This window comes from Haemaphysalis longicornis, unplaced genomic scaffold, assembly GCF_048455015.1.
Source record: "Haemaphysalis longicornis isolate Haplotype H1 unplaced genomic scaffold, Haemaphysalis longicornis Haplotype H1 scaffold_6, whole genome shotgun sequence".
NCBI classification, from domain to species: Eukaryota; Metazoa; Arthropoda; class Arachnida; order Ixodida; family Ixodidae; genus Haemaphysalis; species Haemaphysalis longicornis.
This window is the reverse complement of record NW_027526407.1, coordinates 164,361,998-164,381,952: the sequence shown is the minus strand read 5'-3', so window position 1 is coordinate 164,381,952 and position 19,955 is coordinate 164,361,998. Positions and strand designations below refer to the sequence as shown.

The following is a 19,955-nucleotide window of genomic DNA, read 5'->3' as shown; positions in this document are numbered from 1 at the left end:
GCCGGCTCCTCCTCTACTTCGACGCGGTTTCACCGGCTCCTCCACAAACGTCATGCCAGATTGCGCGGCGAGTAGCGCTGCTAGCTGCGGTAGTTGCTAGGCAACCGTTTAGCTCGTGGTGCAGCCACCAGCCGCAGCAAAACGGCGCGATTACGGCCATTGTAGCTGTCGCTACAAGAACTTTTAAACTTTTGCCATCCCTACCTGCAGAAGAGCTGGAGCCTGAGTTTGTAGGGCGTCACTTAGCAAAGTAACTAAGATTTATACATACGGTCTTTGTTGTGGTCTTTAATAAAACCTTTATATTTTAAAATAACATAGATGCCTGACTTAAATAAGCCATTTCACACCGTGCTGATAAGCAGTATCTTTCCGGGCAATCCAGGCCACAGTTATGCAGCCCCTGGTGTTGCGGCAGTCGTACCTTGGCACATGTTGCCATGACATTTTATTTCAGGCGATTTCAAAACTGAATCCAGGTTGCAGCTAAAACAAACTGCGGTATGCTTCTGTGCAGAGCTGCGAGGGCCCGCAGAACGAAATTGAAATCAACATGACAAACTTCGCCGCCTTCGCCCATAAAGCCAAAGCCATGACACTAAGGTTTACCCGAGTTTTGCCCGCAGAGCTCTATGCGTTCTTTATGTCTTTCTGGGTGGAGGCGTACGCCGTTATGGTCTAATGGTCTGTTGGTCTCAAGTCGATACGAGTGGAGAGGGAAAAGGGGGACAGAGGAGTGGCGTGTGCCATTGGAGGAGGAGTAAAAATAACTTTATGTTATTAGTTGGGATTGCGGTCAAATGATGCAAAGGGGCGCTCGCTGCATCCAACTATATTTGCTCGTAAAGCACGACAGCATCTTCAGCGTGGGTGCTTTCTCGTGCAGAGCACAAGAATTCGCCTTTACTGCGTCCTCTCGTGGCGTAAACAGACTTATCCGTGAACACAGTGCTAAGGCAGTGGACCTGGAAAGACGGAGGAAGAGGACAAGGCGCGTGCTAACCGTGTTCAACCACGTACATTCATGCTTCACTCTTGCGAGCTGGAATAGTTGTGCTAGAATACTTGGCTGGTCGTCCACCTTCGCATAACAACACGTCTCTGTATGTTTTTATATCCTCTTTTGTTTCTTCAAGGTGGTGCAGTCTATCGAAGAATGGGGACTTCAAGGCTGTCGCAATACCCGAGCAGAGCGTCTGTCTGGAGGTGAACGCAAGCGGCTCGCTATTGCGCAAGAACTAGTTAACAACCCTCCAGTGGTTTTTCTCGATGAGCCAACAAGGTAAGAGGTGCTGCCTCTCCTTTTATCACTTGAATTGCCTGACAATGTCGCAGTTGACATAGAACAGAAACACCGTTGATATTTTGTTTTATAATGAAGTCATTGACGTTTCATATTCAAATGACAAAGTGAAAGGGGAAGCTAAATCAGAAAAGAAACTCCTTTGCGACCCGAGCTTTTCCATTCGAACGGTCATAAGAAAGTCGTCAAAACAATCGTCTACAACTATTATGGCAATTTGAACAACTTAGAGAATGCGTTATTACTTGGTTTGTATTGGTGCTGAGAGGGGCCAAACTGGCTAAAATAAATACTAATTTAACGGCAATATCTGCCGCCTTTTTGTGGGCACAAATCAGAAGTTTTAAAGATAAATCACACCTTTGTATAACTGGACAGAAAATGCGCCTTTTGTACCTCGTCGGGCTCCATTTGAGGCACTAAAGGGGTTTTAACAATAAAGAACGGTATATTGAAAAAAATTGAAATTTTGAGCTACAGTGACGTAATATAGGCAGCATTGAGGAAATATGAGCCAGGCGTACAACACAGTTAGGTGCGTATTCACTACACGTTAGCATTTTGGTTATACTATGAAACGTAACTAGAGGCCTGACTACCGCTGCCAGTCATTTGTCTTGGGGGTGACTTAAACCAGCGACAAGCAGTCGCAGAATAAAAATTCAGATATCTCACAGAGATATTGCGGAAACTTTGGTGGTTTATTAGCAATTCCTTCATTAGTTTTTATTACCTGTGCAATGTTTTAGTTTTTGCTGCGATTGGTGTCATTGTTATCAGTATATATCACCTTCTTAATATTTAATGTACCAATGTCACATTTTACCGTGGTACCCACCTTAAAGTAATAAAAGCTAGTTAGACAAATATTTTTTCCAGACTTCCTAAAAACGCGTTTTGTAAGTGCAACAGAACCCATATGTAACACACTGAGGCTAGCGGAAGTGAATACGCTACACCAATGTCAGTTACGAGTGCCTGCTTCATAGACTTGTAGACGCAGCGTCAAAGGTAGCATTGCGCAGTCACTAACGGATAGTGAAAAGAAAGGACAATAGTTGTCAAGTGAACGCTTTGTGACCTTTAGTGATCAAACTGCTAACAATATAGTTTCAAACATAAGAACATGTTCGCCTGAAGAAGACCCAATAGCACTCGTTTCATACTTAATTTTGGGACTCTACCTTTTCCATTTCAACGGTGGTGAAAAAGGCATGAAGCAATAGATTAGGACTATTGTTGGGAGCGAAACATCTGAGTGAATGTGTTGAAACTTGTGATTTGAATAGGTGCTAATAGCGCCCAAGCCGGCTACAAAAGCATTTAATGGCAATAACGGCTGTCTTTTTGTAGGCGCATATTTTACGCACAGAAGCGCAATTGATCTAAATATTGAACGTTACAGATTATTATCAATCATTTTTTAACACAGACATCAAAGTCACTTTTCCTTAAGTATGAGCATTTGCATCCGGCCAGTTGGGCCAAAGATGCTTGAAAAATTCGGAATGAATTATTGAAGCCTTTTTTATTAAACCGCACATTCCTTAACCAAATCAATGCAGGCAGTTTTCAATATCAACCTCGTTTCACAACCTGTACCATACTTCAACGCCATTCGCTCGCAAAAAAATCCTCCCGGCTCCCTATGTGTTCACATGCACGGGCCACGCTCACAATATTGTCCCAAATTTTGCCTGAACAAAGAATTACCAGAACTCACCACTTGTACTGGCATACAATTAATTGAATTCTTTACCTATTGGCCTAGTGGATCCAAGAGACGTGTCTTCTTCTCAAACCATGCTCGTCGCCATTTTAGTGATGCAAAATACTCTAACTTGTCCTTATCGTGGTTCTCTTTAGTATGCTTTAAATCTGTGTTCCTGCATTTCAAATACCACACTTTCTGTCGCTTTTACAAGTTTATATTTTGCATACAATGCTTACCACTGTATTTTGTAATGGTCTTGCACACTTCCCGTGCTTTTATTGTATTACAATGTCACTTTTGTTATGCTCATTCTTTTCTTTTTGCAGTATTGTATGTTTCGTCGGCATCCATGTCATGCTCCCCAATGTAATGCCTTCTTGGGTCCTTATGTTACCTAAATAAATCAATAAATAAAAATACATAAATTTAGCACCCGGAATAAAAAAACCAACCGTCTTAATGCGGATTTCTTACCGCGAGGTTCTTCATGGCCAGGATCAAGAAGATTGTCCCAGGCGACAGCCTAAGCAAGCACTTACCACTTTTAACCACGGAAAAACATTTCCTAAAAATAAAAAGGGTCTTTCCAGCAATGCATCTGTTTTAAAACCTGAAGCAGACTTCAGGGAATCGGTGTAGGTTTGACTTCGTAAATTCGTTTTTCAATGTACTATGTCTCAGAATGACGCCTGGCTTTCTACGAAACGACTATGGTTACAACCACAAATTAAACATCTCACTTCACCTAGGTCTCCTTCCCCAGTCGCGTATAGTTATCCGCAGGCTCAGCGACTCTCTCCACCCGTAACACCGTGGTATCCCGCGCTGTCTTCGGCAGCCCCTTGTGCGGCGCACTCCGATGTGCACTGTAACTTATGTAGCCTCGCTATCTTTGTCTACCTGCCAATTATGTGCGTCCATTGTCACTCAGGCAGAGATTGCTCCAATGTCCATTAAATTCAAGATTGCCTAACCCTACTATAGTTAAACACATAGGAAATCCCAACCCACCGCCTGCTTTTCTGTACGTCCCGCTTGATATCATATACGGGCTCCGATATTGAAATGCTGATTAAACCGACTTACGTGTTCCTAGGCTGGCTACATTCAATGGCGCATAGCGGAGAAAGATATCTTAATTATACTAAAGTGGAACTGTCCGAAAAATAACTTCACAATAATTCTGCATGTAAGACAACCATGTATCGCTATGGTCTACGCCGTGAGAAGAGGTTGACGTCCCAAGATTCAGAGCGAGAACTCCAGTGACGCCGCTCGATGTTGCTCTTTTACTGATACTACCATTACAGTGGCTTAGACACCTGCACCAGCCGAATGTGCGTGGACATCCTCAAGAAGCTTGCGTCCAGAGGACACACCGTCATATGCTCCGTTCATGTTCCTAGTGCCACGATTTTTTACTTCTTTGATGCGGTATGTATGAAAACGGATCTTTAAACTGCATTTTAGAAGGATCACAGTGCTCACTGGTAGTGTGCTTCAGTTAATGCACATGAATCAGTTAGTGATTATCGTCCATTCACCAAAGCAACAGTGCTATTTTAAAACAAATGAACGTAAAAAAGGCGCCAAATTGTTCAAAGAAAACATATTTACTTTACAAAAAGCAGCTAAACCGTTTTACAAGGGCCCTTTCAAAAAGTAGCTAAGTCTTCATAAATGAGCGTCTTTTCTTGATTGAATTATTAACAAAAATTTGTTTCGTTGCACAACGCGCGAGAAATAAATAAACGAGCACGCATTGTCGTTCTGCGTGATTCAAAGCTTTTACATTTCTCCAGATTGGTGTGACCTGGATGGTAAGACGAGCCAAGAATAATTTTTTGCTGTTGTGAATTTTGAGGGTTCATTTTGGCATACGCGTTTAAAAAGATTTTAAACGATGATATAAATATAAGTGCACGTTGCAGTTGTATTGCAGTTGCAGTTGATGATGATGGTTGGATGTTTATGGCGCAAGGCCAACTAGGGCAAAGAGCGCCAAAACAATAGTCATATGAGGGTGAGACCTTAACCACTATGTAAAGTCAGTAAAAACAAAAGTAAAATCCGATAACGGCAATGGGCATGGCTGGTGTATAGGGCCAGATTTCATTATGCATGATAGGAAATGAGGTTTAAAAACTTGACTTCTGACAAATACTCAAGCACACGTTTCACTGAAACAATGGCATCGTCACCTAGAAAAAACAATGGATGTAGGGGAATATGTTGTCTGTAGAGTTCTCTGAAGTGTTTGTGTCGTGTTGTGTGAAGTGCCTTGCATGTTATTAGTATGTGCACTACGGATAGGGCCTCTCCGCACCTGCTGCACTGGGGTCTAGGAGATCCCGTCAGCAGATACGAGTGAGTTGCATGCGTGTGCCCTATCCGTAGCCTACCCAAGGCGACTTCCGAGTGTCTGTTGTGTGAGTCAGATATGTACCGTCCCAAGTGTGGCTTTATTACATGTAGTTTGTTGTCTGTCTGTTCGTCCCAGTGTGTTTGCCATGTTCTTCGCAGGTGTTGTCTTATGTGTGGCTTGAGGTCTGTGTAGGGTACTGTTGCTATGTCCGGTGTATTTGTATGTGCAGCAGCAGCGGCCATCTGATCAGCGGTCTCATTTCCCGCAATCCCAGAGTGGCCTGGAACCCAACACATGATCACCTCGAGATTTAATGCATACGCGGACATAATGGTTTTATACACTACATTAAGAACATGGTTTTTAGAAGACTTGTTGGATGACAATGCATGTACAACACTCAGTGAATCTGTGAAAATGATAGACTTGGGTATTTCATGTTGCACTATGTGATTTAAAACAAGCAAAACGCCATGGGCTTCTGCCGTAAAAATGCTGGTCTTCGAGTTCAAGGTCTTAGAGACTCTAAAATCGGGTCCGTGCGCCGCACAGGACACAGTAAGGGCAGTTTTTGATGCGTCACTGTAAAACTCTGCACATTCATACTTGAACTGCAGGGACAAGAAGTGCTGCAAAATAGCAGTTTGTGGTACCCTGGTTTTATCAATTTTCACGAAGGACAAGTCACAACACACAGGTTGAAGCTCCCAGGGTGGTAAGACGTCAGTAAAAGAAGATGTGTGAATGTCTAAAAAGGAGATGTCGAAATTTGAAGCTTCCTGTCTCACTCTAAGTGAGAACGGCAAAGGAACAGACGGGCGATTTACAAACAGTGGCGATGTGGATGTATCATTAAAAACACGTTTAAAAGGATGGTCCTTCAAAGATGAAATTTTAAAAGCGTAGAGAAAGTCCACATACGTTCGTTGGTACTCAAGGCACCACTTATGACATTCAACATATAGACTCTGGGCCGGGCTAGTGCGGAACGCACCCGACGCAAGGCGCAGACCCAAGTGGAGTACTGGGTCAAGCATTTTTAGTGCGGTTTTTGATGCCGACCCATACACGACGCTGCCGTAGTCTAACCGGGACCCGACTAAGGCGGTAAAGACCCGGAGAAGTAGCTCCTTGTCTGCACCATAGGATTGGTGGGAGAGCACCTTGAGAATGTTTAGTGTTTTTAGGCATTTATGTTTAAGTGCTTTGACGTGAGGTATGAACGTGAGCTTGTTATCAAATATGACACCTAAAAACTTGTGCTCCCTTTTAACAGGAATAGACGCACGGCCAAGAGCAATCTCAGGGTCCGCACTAAGCCCGCGCTTGCGGGAGAACAGAACACAAGTACTTTTGCCCGGGTTCAGTTTAAAACCGTTAAGGTCCGCCCATCCAGCAAGCTTCTTAACACCGAGCTGTACTTGGCGTTCGCAAATGGACAGGTTACAGGATTTAAAAGATATTTGAACATCGTCTACATAAATGGAACAGGAAATGGTTGGTGGCAATGCCTTTCGGAGGGAGTTCATCTTAACGATAAACAATGTGCAGCTTAAAACTCCACCTTGCGGCACACCATTTTCCTGCACATGTATCCCGGACAGGGATGACCCAACCTTAACACGAAATGTCCTCGTGGACATGTAGCTAGAAATGGTATTTAACATGTTACCTGACACACCAAAGGACTTCAGGTCGCTAAGGATGCCGTATCGCCAGGCTGTGTCGTAAGCCTTTTCAAGATCAAAGAATACCGTAAGGCAGAACTGCTTATGAGCAAATGCATCTTTTATGAAGGATTCCAACGCAACAAGATGATCGTTGGTGGATCGCCCCACCCTAAAGCCTGCCTGGCAGCTCTCGAGAAGACCGTTGTACTCAAGGAAGTACACGAGCCTGCGATTTATCATCTTCTCGAGCAGCTTGCACAGGCAGCTTGTCAGGGCGATGGGACGATAACTGGCGGGAAAGGAAGGGTCCTTCCCTTCCTTCAGGAACGCCACTACTATGGCCTCCCTCCAAGAGTGTGGAATCTGCCCCGAAAGCCATATTTTATTGTATAGGTGTAGGAGTGTTTCAAGAGTGTCTGGGTGTAGGTGTTGTATCATGGTGTATGTAATCTTATCTGCCCCTGGAGCTGAAGGTTTACATGTGCTCAGGGCAACCCTCAACTCATAGAGTGTAAATTCAGAATTGTAACCAGATTTTGACCTGTTAGTGTCATGTAGGGACTTCTTTTCACAAGTATTTTTATGTTTTAGGAAAGTGTTTGTGTAGTGTGCAGAGCTGGAAACATGTTGGAAGTGTTGTGCAAGTGTGTTAGCCTGGTCTTCTAGTGTGTCCCCTGTTGTACTGACCAGGGGCAGGCTGTGTGTCTGTCCTCCTTTAAGGTTACGTATTCGTGTCCAGACTTTGTGAGTGTCGGTGTATGAGTTGATGGAAGTGAGGAAGGTGCGCCAACTCTCCCTTTTCGCCTCACGACGCACACGCTTCCCAAGAGCCTTTGCCCGTTTAAAGGAAATGAGATTATCTGGCGTGGGGTACCGGCGAAGGACACCCCACGCCTTGTTCTGGGCCTCTCGCGCCCGCCTGCAGTCCTCGTTCCACCAGGGCCTCCTTGGGTTGCGGGACGCACTGGAGGCCTGGGGCATGGACTTTTCGGCGGCGTCGACTATGTGCGCCGTGACGAGTTGGGCTGCTTCCTCAACGTGTAGGTGTTTTATGGTTGTGTGGTGTAGTTTAGATGTTTCTGTGAATGTACTCCAGTTTGCTTTTGATTCATTAAACCTGTTATGGGAAGATGGACTGCATGGGCCTTTACCTATGTATGTTAGGGATGTGGGGAAGTGGTCACTACCATATGGGTCCGTGCCCACGCCCCACTCAAGACATGGAAAGAGAATTGCAGAACCAATAGCCAAGTCAAGATGTGAGTATGTATTGTGTCCTAAGTTATGGTATGTAGGCTGTTTTTTGTTGAAAAGGCATGCTCCTGAAGATGTAAGGAATTTCTCTATCAGGCGACCTCGGGCATCCGTTCTAGAGGAGCCCCAAAGAGAGTTGTGCGCATTAAGGTCGCCTGTTAGGATGTATGGTTCGGGCAGCTGGTCGACCAGCGCCTCGAAATCAGAGCTCGAAAGTGCATGATCAGGAGGAATGTAAATGGAGCACACCGTTACCAACCTATTAAATATTATTGTTCGAATTGCTACAGCCTCGAGGACAGTGTTCAGAGTGACAGGGTGGCAGGCTAAGGATTTCCGGGCGACAATTGCCACCCCTCCTGAAGAGTGTGTGCAGCCAACCCTGTCCTTTCTGAATACCATGTACCTATTTAAGAAATTTGTCTGTTTGGAATTGAGGTGAGTCTCTTGGAGACACATGAGACTTGGCTGATTGGCATGCAGGATATCATACACATCATCAAGATTTTTAAGGAGGCCTCTGCAGTTCCATTGAATGATGTTTTCTGTTCCCATTATTTAGGTTTAAGAATGAATGGAGTGTGTGTACGTGTTCATGTGTCGTCTTTCGGGGCTGTTACTCTGGGGTTAGGCTTTTTAGGCCTGTCTGTAGGCTTGGAAGTCGGTGGCCGCTCCTTGCGCTGCGTTGCAGGCAGGAACGGCCCGACATCCATATCGTCGTCGGATGTCCGAGGGGTGCCCGACGGACCGGGCCCCCCGGACTTGGCCCCCCCTCGGGAGCCCTTCGTTTGAGCCGCCACCGCCGAGGGCGTCCGGGGCACCAGAGGTGGCACCGGCGGTGCGGTGGCGGTGGGAACCGGTGCGGGGCCCGTGGTGTCCATCACCTCTGTACCCTCCAACGCACTGGAGGGCGGGGAGGCAGAGGCGGGAGCGGCACCGGTCCCTACAGAAGAGGTTGTCACCACAACCGCTGCTGCCTCAGCAAGCGGCGTGGGAACGGATTGGGCTGCCAGAGGCAACCCAGGGGGGGGCGGAGGAGGGACCAGGTCAGACTCGCTGAACTGGGTCCCTGTGGACACCAGACGCCGCTCCGCCCCCCGGCGAGCCGCGTCGGCGTACCTCCCCAGGGGGAAAGAGGCGAACCTCTTTCGCGCCTCTGGGAAGGTGATGTTCTCAGTTACCTTCACATTAATAATCGCCTTCTCCTGCTTAAACTTCTCGCACGTTCGAGAGTAGGCGGCATGGGGTCCCTGGCAGTTGGCGCAGGTGAGGGTTGATGATGGACAATTATCAGATGGATGATCATGCTGAGCGCACTTTGCGCAGGTCAGACGACCACGGCAGGAGTTGGTTCCGTGCCCGAACCGCTGGCACTTAAAGCAGCGGCGCGGGTTTGGAATGTAAGGACGAATGGAGCATCGGATGAACCCTGCGTTGATATGGTCAGGAAGTGAGGAGCAGTTGAAGGTCAAGATGATATGTTTCGTGGGGATTACCTTATCATCTCTACGCATCGTGATGCGGCGCACGGCTGTGACACCCTGATCCTTTAGACCTTCAAGAATATCGGCATCTGTCTCGTTAAGAAGATCTGCCTCAGAGATCACACCCTGCGAGCTATTCAGGCTGCGGTGGGGTGTGACCCTGATGTCCAGATCGACCATTTTCGTCTGACCAAGAAGTGTGGTTGCCTGCTGTTGGTTTTTTACTTCAACAAGGACTTCACCTGTGCGTTGTTTTTTGGCGTTATAGGTTTTCCCAATGATTCCATCAAGGTATTTTGTAATAAAAAATACTGATTGTGAAGCAAGAGGGCGGGCTGTGTCAAGGGATTCGATAACAAGGAAACGAGAGTATTTGTCTGGCTTTGGGAAGCTCATGCTTGGAAGTTGAGGGAAAGATACTTCGGTGCGGCCCCTTTTCAGGGACCGATCACGTTTGGGGGGGGGGGGTTTGAATTTTCCATACAGCATAGAAAAAAGCAGGGGACGGGGGTACTTTCTTCTCAAACCTTACCCTGATAGCCTGAGAGGTCCCGGAGCTCCCTGCCTGGTAAACAGACAGGGAGCCCATCCGCCGGAGCTTGACCTGGGCTCCGACGGCCACCGTTTGAGGCTTCTACCCTTCACCTTTAAACACATCACCACGGTAGGTTACAGTTTATGTTGGGGGCTCGGGGTCCGCGGTATCGCCAGTACCGTCACCAAGATTACTCAAGGTGCCCCGTGCGGGGTATTCTGGGGTGTTGGCTGCTCAATTTCGATAATTAGGCAGATACGGTCAACGTCTTTTAGAACTATATGAAGAGGTTGAGGTTCCCTGGGGAACATATTAGGAAGCCATGTTTTCTTCAGAAGCGTGTTAAACTTCAAAACAGGTTGTTTTTAGGGAGGTATTCTGCTACGTTTTCGCATGCTCCGTTGAACCATTTCAACTTCTGCTGTCCTGCAATGCTTTCATACCGAAAAGAAAAGGCGCTGTGTTTTTGCATTTTTCCCGATTCTGTTTAGTATATTTAGAGGTTTGTCCAAGTGCGCTGACGGACTCTAAAAGGCTGTCATGTGCAATTTGTAAACACCGAATTCAAGTTCGCTACATGTTTATGTCAGTCATTTAGTTTGAATAGTCAAAAAATAGCTCGGCAAGGTCCCAAGTCTTGCACAACAACGGCAACACATTGTCGATTTTCTTTACTCTAACGTCAATAAAAAAGGGCTAGCTCTGCAGAAAATTTGCTTTTCTTCGCACATTATTTGGGGTATAAAGATGCACCTAGATGATGTACTTATAAATCTGCAAATGCACTGGGAGTTCTTCGTCGTGCCCCTTTTGTGTGCCCTTATTTTTTCTCACAGGAGTGATGCTGAAGCGTACGCGCAATACGCCTCCCACAAAAAATTGCAGTGCCATTTTTTTGCAGGCTAAATACTATCCGCTAAAAATATAACATTAGGATTTGTAAACAGGTGTTCTCAAATCTCCGATATTAAGGACCCTAAATAAACATTCCAGAGCTTCAGGAGCGCATATGGTGAACTATAAAATCCACTTTTACTTTCTACTCCCTAACGTTTCGTAGTGATGTGAATCTGTACAAAACCATTGCGCGCGATGATTGTCATGTGTTCAGCTATACGAATTACTGTTCAAGTCAATCTTGAATGCAGGAGTGTGATTGCAGTAGGGAAATTGCCCCATGCAGCCGTAAACACCCCGTCGCGCATTATGAGTGGCCTGTAGATGGTGTTCATTTGGGCTGCGAATGAAACCACGTGCTCTGGTGAAGCTTCAGGTACCTTATAGCAACGGCTTAAATAGCTGCAGCATACTTTGCCGAGTTTGCGCTTGGCCTTCATCTAGGACAATAGTCGGGGAGCAAATACACCTCCGTAGATGGCGCATTCATGTTATAAGCCGGGAAAATTGAATTTTTCTTTGTCACCACAGTGATGTTACATATTTTCGGAAATACATTACCTATGTTCTAACAACTGGCACTACTGATTAATTTTGCTAGGTATCATCAGATAACGTAGTATCTCACTAATTGAAAAAGGTAGACATATATACAAGTTTTTATTGGGAACGCGAGGAAGTATATATCTTCTGTGACACGCTGCAGAATAGTAGTCAGATGATTCACAAGAAAACGTTTGCCGCAGGTGCGACGAATCTATACAAGACATCGTTATAACGCATGCCCACTATCCACACTTTGGGATGTGGGATATTCTAACACGTGACTTGAACATTATTATTACAATATTCAACATCTTGCTGAAGAATGGCAGATGGCGGACTATGCTGCACACTGATGTGCTTCTTCGACCCAAATAGGAAGCAGAGGTCCCCCACTCAGTTGTGCGATTAAGTTAATGTTGCACGTTTCTTAACGATAACCATAGTGTTTTCGCCATCTTAAACAACATCTTTTCCTGTAACAGCTCATAGGTGAACCAAAAATTATGATCCAGCAATTAAAGGTGTAGCAACTGTCTGAGTTGCATTTTTAGGTAAAGTACCGCATTGAACAAACAGCGTATTAGCAAGTCATTCAGTGTTTTTAAGAGCACCGCCAATTGTATTTTGGGGTCTTATTCAACAGATACTGTGTTTTCAAACACATTTAGTCATGCTCCAGATAACATTATATGAAATCATCGGGACGCCGTGTCGATGTAAGTCGTCGTAAGCACCATATACTAGGGTTCAAGCATTCACAAATCCACAACAGAAAGGTAGAGGGAAGCTGTTACGCGGCCGTTTTCCGCGTGATTAGTAAACAGTCGGCCAATCACCTGTGTAGGAGTATTCTTCCTGTATATATTTTTTCTTCCGATAACACACAGATGACAGTGACATCACGACAGCAGAGACGCACAGTTTCGTTCCTTTGCTAACTCCTACCTGCGTAGTTCTGTGTTGGAGGCTGGATAGAGCCAAATGTACTAAAAATATTTTTTAAACAACCTTGATGGTATACTTTACATGAAAAGTTGCACCCTCACTGTGTAGTAAACATTTCAAACACTTCTGAGCGCACCTCCCGTAGAACCCTCCGGCTGACCACACCTTTTTTACTCTGTTCACTTTTTCCAAATATATCTAGAGAGCTTTCGTTACTCATAAAGGTAGACTAAGCAAATGCGCTCACCCAGCCAACCCCGCATTTTATTCACGAATTTACCATGATGTGCTTTATTCCCTTAATAACACCGAGGAAGGTGGAGAAATGCGATCATTTGTTTAGTAAATCATTGTACATATTTCTTTTAATAACATTATTTCACCAAGGCGTGACTTTTCCAACCACCACAAGGAATACAAAAGTTTTACAACCACTGACGTTTCTAGGCATTTCGGGAATAAAACAGCTTACATTTTTCTTTTTAGCAGTCGACACTAGCGCATCCGCAATCGTATAAAATGTGCATACTTTTTAACATTTCTTCCTATTGTTCCCCGGCTTTTTTTAGCTCTACATGATGTCCAACGGCCGCTGTATATACAACGGGCGAGTAGATGGACTCCTGGGATTTCTATCAAATCATGGGCTGCACTGTCCCAAGTTCCACAACCCTGCCGATTATAGTAAGTTGCACCTTTGTGTATAGCGACTACTACATTTTATAGAGAATTGTAAAAAAAGGTTTGTTGAAGTTCTCTTTGGCAGAGAGTGCGACAAACAATATATTGGGTGGTTGGCTACAGCGTGGCATGATTTCAAAGTGGAGAATTGCAGAATCTACCCACTTTATGTCGGAATGAATTTCAAAACAATAGGACAATAAAGTTTGTGCAACAACACCGTGTAACCTCGCGGATATCTCGCCACCGCCCATTCATTTTGCTTCGCCATTCTTTTTATGTGTATAAACACGCCCGGTGCGTGATTCGAAGTATTCAACACTAAATCAAGGTGGTGACGTACGTGTGCCGTAAAATGAAGTAACGGAACACAATCAATTCTGAACGAGGCAGTTTCCTCACTTTTCGTAGTCACCGGCTTAGACGGTGACTCAATCGAAAGAGCGGAAATTGAACAATGATTATACAGGCAATTTGGTTGTATGAAATTTAAAGTTTTTAAATGCAAATAACTGTTTGCTGATCAACCGTGGTATGTCATCGGGGGTGTTTTGCTACTCTGTTGTTATGTAACAATTGTTCGCGTTAGCATTCGCAAGCACGGGCTAGCAGTTTTGGTAACCCTTTATATTGCTTGCCCTCTGCACAAGTGCTCAATAATTTATTCATGGGTAGTTTAGTGCACAGGCGGACCTTAAAAGTGAGTGGAAGCGTCTCTAGCACGGTTTCCTGAAGTAGCGTATAATTTCCTAACCTGCCGAGGGCTGCTCCATACACCAGTAGGGGTATGTGCACGTATGCATTAGTGCCTGGATATCCAAAGTATCTAAGCATTATGCACTAGAGTTCAGTCATGAAGATCGATAATTCTTTTTGCTTTTATATCGATGTGTGCGACAAAAAGAACAAACATAAAACCAGGAAATTACATGAAAGAAAATGTTATAAATTGTAGAGCTGTGTTATCTCCCGCCGCCTGAGCCAGGCGTCAGACGTAGCAACTCAGCGTCATGTGTATTTCCCTGCCCTTTGCTTCTTCCAAACACGTTTCCCTTGACTATGTTTAAATACTCTGTTCTCAGACAAATAAACGCTTCAGTCCCCAGCGCCAGTCTCGTCTGTCATCCACCCACCGTGTGTGCTGCAACTGTGAACCACAAAACCGTTCCTTTAAGTTCTCCACCGGAACTCACAGGTTCTACTACAGAAGTACAATGACTCCTGTTTACCAATTGTGACCTGTTGTACATGTTGTACGTCAAAGCATAATACAGGCTGCTCTGTTTAGGGCTAACGTTAAGTAACCTGTGGGGTAGGACGTGCGCGTGGGTTGTGCATGTGTGCGCAATCTAACGACCGGAGCAGATATGCAAACTCAGTGTGTAGGGCATGTTTTACCCTACACTCTGAAACACCCGGAAAGTAGCAGCGGCTTTCCTATTCACAGTATCAGAAGTTGCGGCTGGTGACCATGGAAATCGCTGCAGTGAGTTGGCAGCAGAGTTTTCGACCCCGATTCCAGAGAAGGCTACACAACCAAAAGAATCAAAGACGACCATTTACGGGGGCAGAACTATGGCTAACCAGGTGAGCCATCTTCAGCAGTATTTTTGTCTCATTCCGGGAAATCTGCATTCCTACCGCAATCGTACCCAATCTCTTGAACAGCTGGTATGAACGTGAAGCGTTTGCAACTAATCTACTTGGGCGCAACCGAAGACTTTCTGGGATACCTTGATATTTTTAATGACACCGTAGAGATGCGATTATGAATCCTTTCACGATTTTGGCTGCAATTGAAACTTTTCTAAATGTATAGTTCAGACAGCAGTAGGCGCCCGTGGGTAAATAGCCGGTCAGTGGAGATAGCTGACATTATTTCCTTACTTGTTTGATAGTAAAAAAAACGCGAGTGTACACGTTTTAATCGCTTGTATCTCTTTTGTACCGATGGCTTCGCCAATTCATTCATTCAAGCCATGAACACCGCCATATACAGTAACATCCGATTATAACGAACCTGTATAGAGGGAATTAGGCTATATATGGAACACAGAAAGATCAGTTACGAAAATACACGTGAAACGTATTCTTTATAAAGAAGTTCACATCTGATGTATAGAATTCGGCGTGCCTAGAATTGCCGCCAAAATGCACGGTCTCTGAGCGGTTATCGAGATGTTGATTCGTTGCGATGGAGATGTTGAGCCTCCCATGGAGCGAAGTTACTCCCGGCACTTTCCATAACTGTTAACGACGCGACTGACTCACGATTAAACCCTCCCAGTCAGCGAGTCCGGACCAAGATAGAAGCATCGGCGAACTGTGGGAAGCACCCGCCAACGTTCCCGATGTTGTGCTGAAAGGAGTGCCCTTCGTGGAATGCCTGAGTGTCGATGATATGATGACGTTGCCCTCACTGTGAACCCCTCGGATGCCGACACCGACGCCGATGTCATGGCTGCTGGCGCTGCTGGAAGCACCGAAGAGGCGGAGAATGTCACCAGCGGAAGCCGTCCAATGCTTAATGAAGTTCTTTTGGCAGTTAATGTGCTCCACCAGTATTGCTTCGTAATTGAAGGACACGGAGTGCAACTCATGCAAATGATGTCGCATGTAGAGAATGTAGTTGACGCCGCCAAAACGAAAGTTAGAACAAAAATCACCCCTTCTTGGGAAAGTAGGTAGTTACAGAGGAAAGTAGCTTTATTGCTTGCAATAGATATACTTTTCTGTCTGGTAATGCCATAATTTTTATGTTCGTTTCAGCATGCGGGGATGGCAGGAGGAGGGGACGTGGTAGTAGGGGGGGCCCACGTACTGCGAACTCGTAAAATATCTTGTTATGGGCGTGTTTGGCTATTTCGAACTATTGGATACATCGAAGTAATTCTGGCGGATATTGCAGTTCGCTATAACCGGGTTTGACTATGTTCCGTGAAACGTCCCACTGTTTCTGTGAGTTTGCGCGCAGCGTCACCTTTACGTGTTTTAGATATGTTGTCAGGGATTGTGCTCGCTTAGTGTAATGTACTAAAGTAGATAAAAAAAATTCCCGCGCCTTCCCGCGAGGGGAACACGAGTAAATGCAGAGCATTGGGGCCTCAGTACTGATTGAAGGCAGTGTTGCTTCCATCGCTTCTTCCGTGATGCTGGAGTAGCAGACACGAGTAAACGTGGGCACGAGCGTCAACCAAGGAAGGAAGGAGCAACGCAGTGACTGAAACACGAGGACCGCTAGCCGCTATATTTGCAGCGCGCGCAGTAGAGGGAGAGCAGTACGGGGGGGAGAGCGCGCATGCGCAAGCAGCGCGCGCCCTTCTACGCCCCACCGCGCTGCTATCACGCACTTGTTACGCCGAGACCACGACGGAGCGAACGGGCTGACTACGACGCATGCGCGCGCCAGCTACTGGTTGAGAGAGAGGAGCGAAGGAGAGGCGCACCTGCTGCGGACGCGGAGCTGTTGACACCGTCCGACGCAGGAATAGGCAAGGCTAAGAAATGCTCTGCATTTAAAACGGCATTGTAGTTCTCACTAAAGAAAATGACAACGGACAAAAACGCTTCTGCCGCATTCCCAAAAAGAATGAATTGTGTACATCATTTCGGGACCCAGAACTACTAAAAACTGCAGGGGATGCTTAGAACATTCGAAAAACGCCAAGGCGGAAGCCTGTTTGCACCTTCTGTCTATATGCTGCTTAACTATTTGTTGATATTTTACGTTACGCTCGTCGGGTTTGTTCTGCGGATTCCTCAATTGCTGCTGTCTACCAATGGCGGTTGCGAAGAGTGGAATGTCGAGCTGGTAAATTTTCTTCCACCTGGTCGTAATTTCTGGTCTTGTTCTGCTAAAAAAATGATTATGTTCGTAATCGCCAACGCAGCTAAGGTTTATTGTTCCGCAGAGGAAAACATTCGGAACAACGCTGACAACAAACCAAACAAAAAAAGAAACACAGCCTTTTTTTCCTTGTCCAGAACTTTAGCAGTGAATTTGAACTCTGCTTTTCTGGTCTTGTTGCTAGAAATCGGGCACCATGCCGTTTTTTATTAATATAGCGTCAAAAAAGCCCCTACAGTAACAACTTTTCAGATGTTCACATCGTTAGCCTTGTTGGCGTCCTTTTCCTGTTTCGTCGTATGTGCTTTCCGTAAAGTGCTTTGAAAAGATGTTACTAGTTACTTTTGGTTCCAACGCGCGAGGTGACGTAGGGCATGTAGATTCAGAATGAACGGATAGCGTTAGTCTTTAATCAATTAAGGACGCCTATAAGATCTGTTGTAAACGTTGGGAAGCGCCTCACCAAGAAATACATATAAATGCAAGCGCCTATATCGGCCAAAGATCTGTTTTTTTTTCTAGAAGACCTCCCTTTCAAAATACTGCTTTCTTTACAATGCCTGTTTTGAATGCGCTCGAATTGCAGCTACGAGTGGAATCTGATCTCACGTAGAAAAAACTAGGCTTTACCTGGTTGCCTGAACTCTAAATAACCGCATAGCTTACATGAAAACTGAGCACAGTCGAATAGCGTGAGGCTGTCTGCAACCAATGGTTACGCCCTCAATTTTGTGTTATAACTGTATTAAGCATTTGATTTTTGTTGCTCGTTACGGCTTTTCTTAACATATTCGTAGCATTCCCACTTTGGAATTACCTGCCTGGTGATTATTCTTAAAGTGTAAAGTACTACCGAATCCTTCAAGGCTTTTACGAAAAGAATCCGCTGGCTTTGGAATTTTAATTTCCGAAATGGTAATGCGAATACCACCAAGTTTTTACTAAGAACTGCTCTGAATGCCTGCTTCTGGCAAACATGCGCCCTTGTATTCGTATGTACTTCTGTTCCAAAGTCTCTTCCTTACCATTTCGCGCTGCTCGGCAAACCTGCGGCTAACGCGCCTTGGAGGCCAATCGCGAACTGGTTTGAAGAGTATTGAAAAAGCTACATAGACATACATAGACCACTCCGTCCCGAAGTTCCCCAGCTCCTGTTAACCCCTGCCTGGATTGCGCTGCTAACACATCGCAGAGCCCCAAAAAGCATTTAAATATATTGAATGTCTCCGAAGGTTCACAAGCGTATCACCAGATTTACAAACGATGTATTACCTACATCGTTTCAAATGCTTTGCCTTGAATGAAATGAACTTTGTCCTTGTCCAACTGCTTGGTCTACGGACTGCAGTATCCAGTAAATAAAATAAATGCTGCTCACGTCAAAAACAGGTTTCAGTAATTACGTGTGCGTGTCTATAAAAAGTAGTTATCTGGGGCAGCCTTCGCTGTGCATCTTCTGATTTCTTGATTTCGTGATGTGAGTGTGGTTTAAATGAAATGTCTAAGCGCACAGCACACATGCAATAACTGTCGTAATCATGGACAGACACCTGTAAAACAATATTCATTGTGATTCTAGGGTCCTTCCTGTTTGTCACATAAAGAAGGTAATATATTTTGTAGAATATTCCATATTTATCGCTGACAGCTTAAAAAACAGGGGTACTTGCCAAAGGTAGTTTTCCTTCTGGTCAAAAGTCTGCCCCATGGTTTGTGTTGGGGAGGTCATCGACAGGACATCATATTTTCCTTTTTTTTGCCTTAACAAACAAAAACCACCACGAACTATCGATACGAACCCCTTGCAAAATGCGTTTCTCAGGCGCATGATATTTTGAGGTTGTTGCGTAAGATATAGGAGACTACTATATATATATTTATTCAATTGCGTATCACTTTTTTGAGGAGGAAATTTACAGCATCTGAGGGTTTCATAGAAATTCTGCACCGGCAAAATTGCCAAATTGTTGTACTTCCGACGTGATATTTTAAAATGTGGTTTGTGGCTCACATTGCAATCACCTGATTTTATTACAATTACGTATTTTTTTGTTTCTTGCCAGGAAAGAGAGAATGCGACAAAGAAGTATGAGTTCCACGTCAACCAGTGGCACCAATTTCGAGTTTTGTTGAAGAGGTGCTGGCTCTCTGCCATCCGAAACAAGGTAGAAAAACTCGGTGTGCATTTTTTATTTTGTTTTTTTATAATCGCCCTCTACAAGAAGCGCTTCAAATAACGCTTCAAATATGTTTCAATTTGGTGACTTCCCTTTCTGCTTTTGGACGTGCGCTCGGCCGAGGCTGCTCATGAGGGCAGCGAAAACTCCAACGATATGAAATACTTTTTTCGAAGTTGCTACAGTGGTCTTTAGAATATTAGTTACAAATAACCACAATTATTTCATGCGAAGCTGTGATTAGCTGCAAGTATGAAAAGCTGGCATTTTTTTCACAATTCAGCGCTGTTGTGTCATTACTTGCCTTTTTATTATGAATGTTGTATTTTTTCCAAAGGGTCTTCAAGCGCTCTTCTACGACAAAATTGTTGGCATAGTGTCTCACTCACCCCGGTTCAATTACATGGTTGGGCCGGATTTTTTTAATTGGTATGAGTATAAGCAAGGTTGGTCTATCAAAATGCAACGTATATGTTGCTCTTTTTTGTTATAACTCTCGAAGTTCTTTTTATTCTGATACGCAGCACCAAGCGGTCA

General features: G+C 44.9%; 1 protein-coding gene across 1 annotated transcript in view; it reads left to right on the top strand.

The window, feature by feature from the left end:
- The window catches only part of LOC144143353 (ATP-binding cassette sub-family G member 4-like), a 71,126-nt gene that overhangs the window by 34,932 nt on the left and 16,239 nt on the right, over window positions 1-19,955 (top strand). Inside the window, exons 5-10 of the mRNA XM_077675121.1 lie at window positions 518-663; window positions 1,091-1,282; window positions 4,328-4,451; window positions 13,283-13,397; window positions 14,842-14,981; window positions 19,305-19,406. Coding sequence (XP_077531247.1) covers window positions 518-663; window positions 1,091-1,282; window positions 4,328-4,451; window positions 13,283-13,397; window positions 14,842-14,981; window positions 19,305-19,406 — 819 coding nt within the window. The remainder of the gene's footprint in view (window positions 1-517; window positions 664-1,090; window positions 1,283-4,327; window positions 4,452-13,282; window positions 13,398-14,841; window positions 14,982-19,304; window positions 19,407-19,955) is intronic.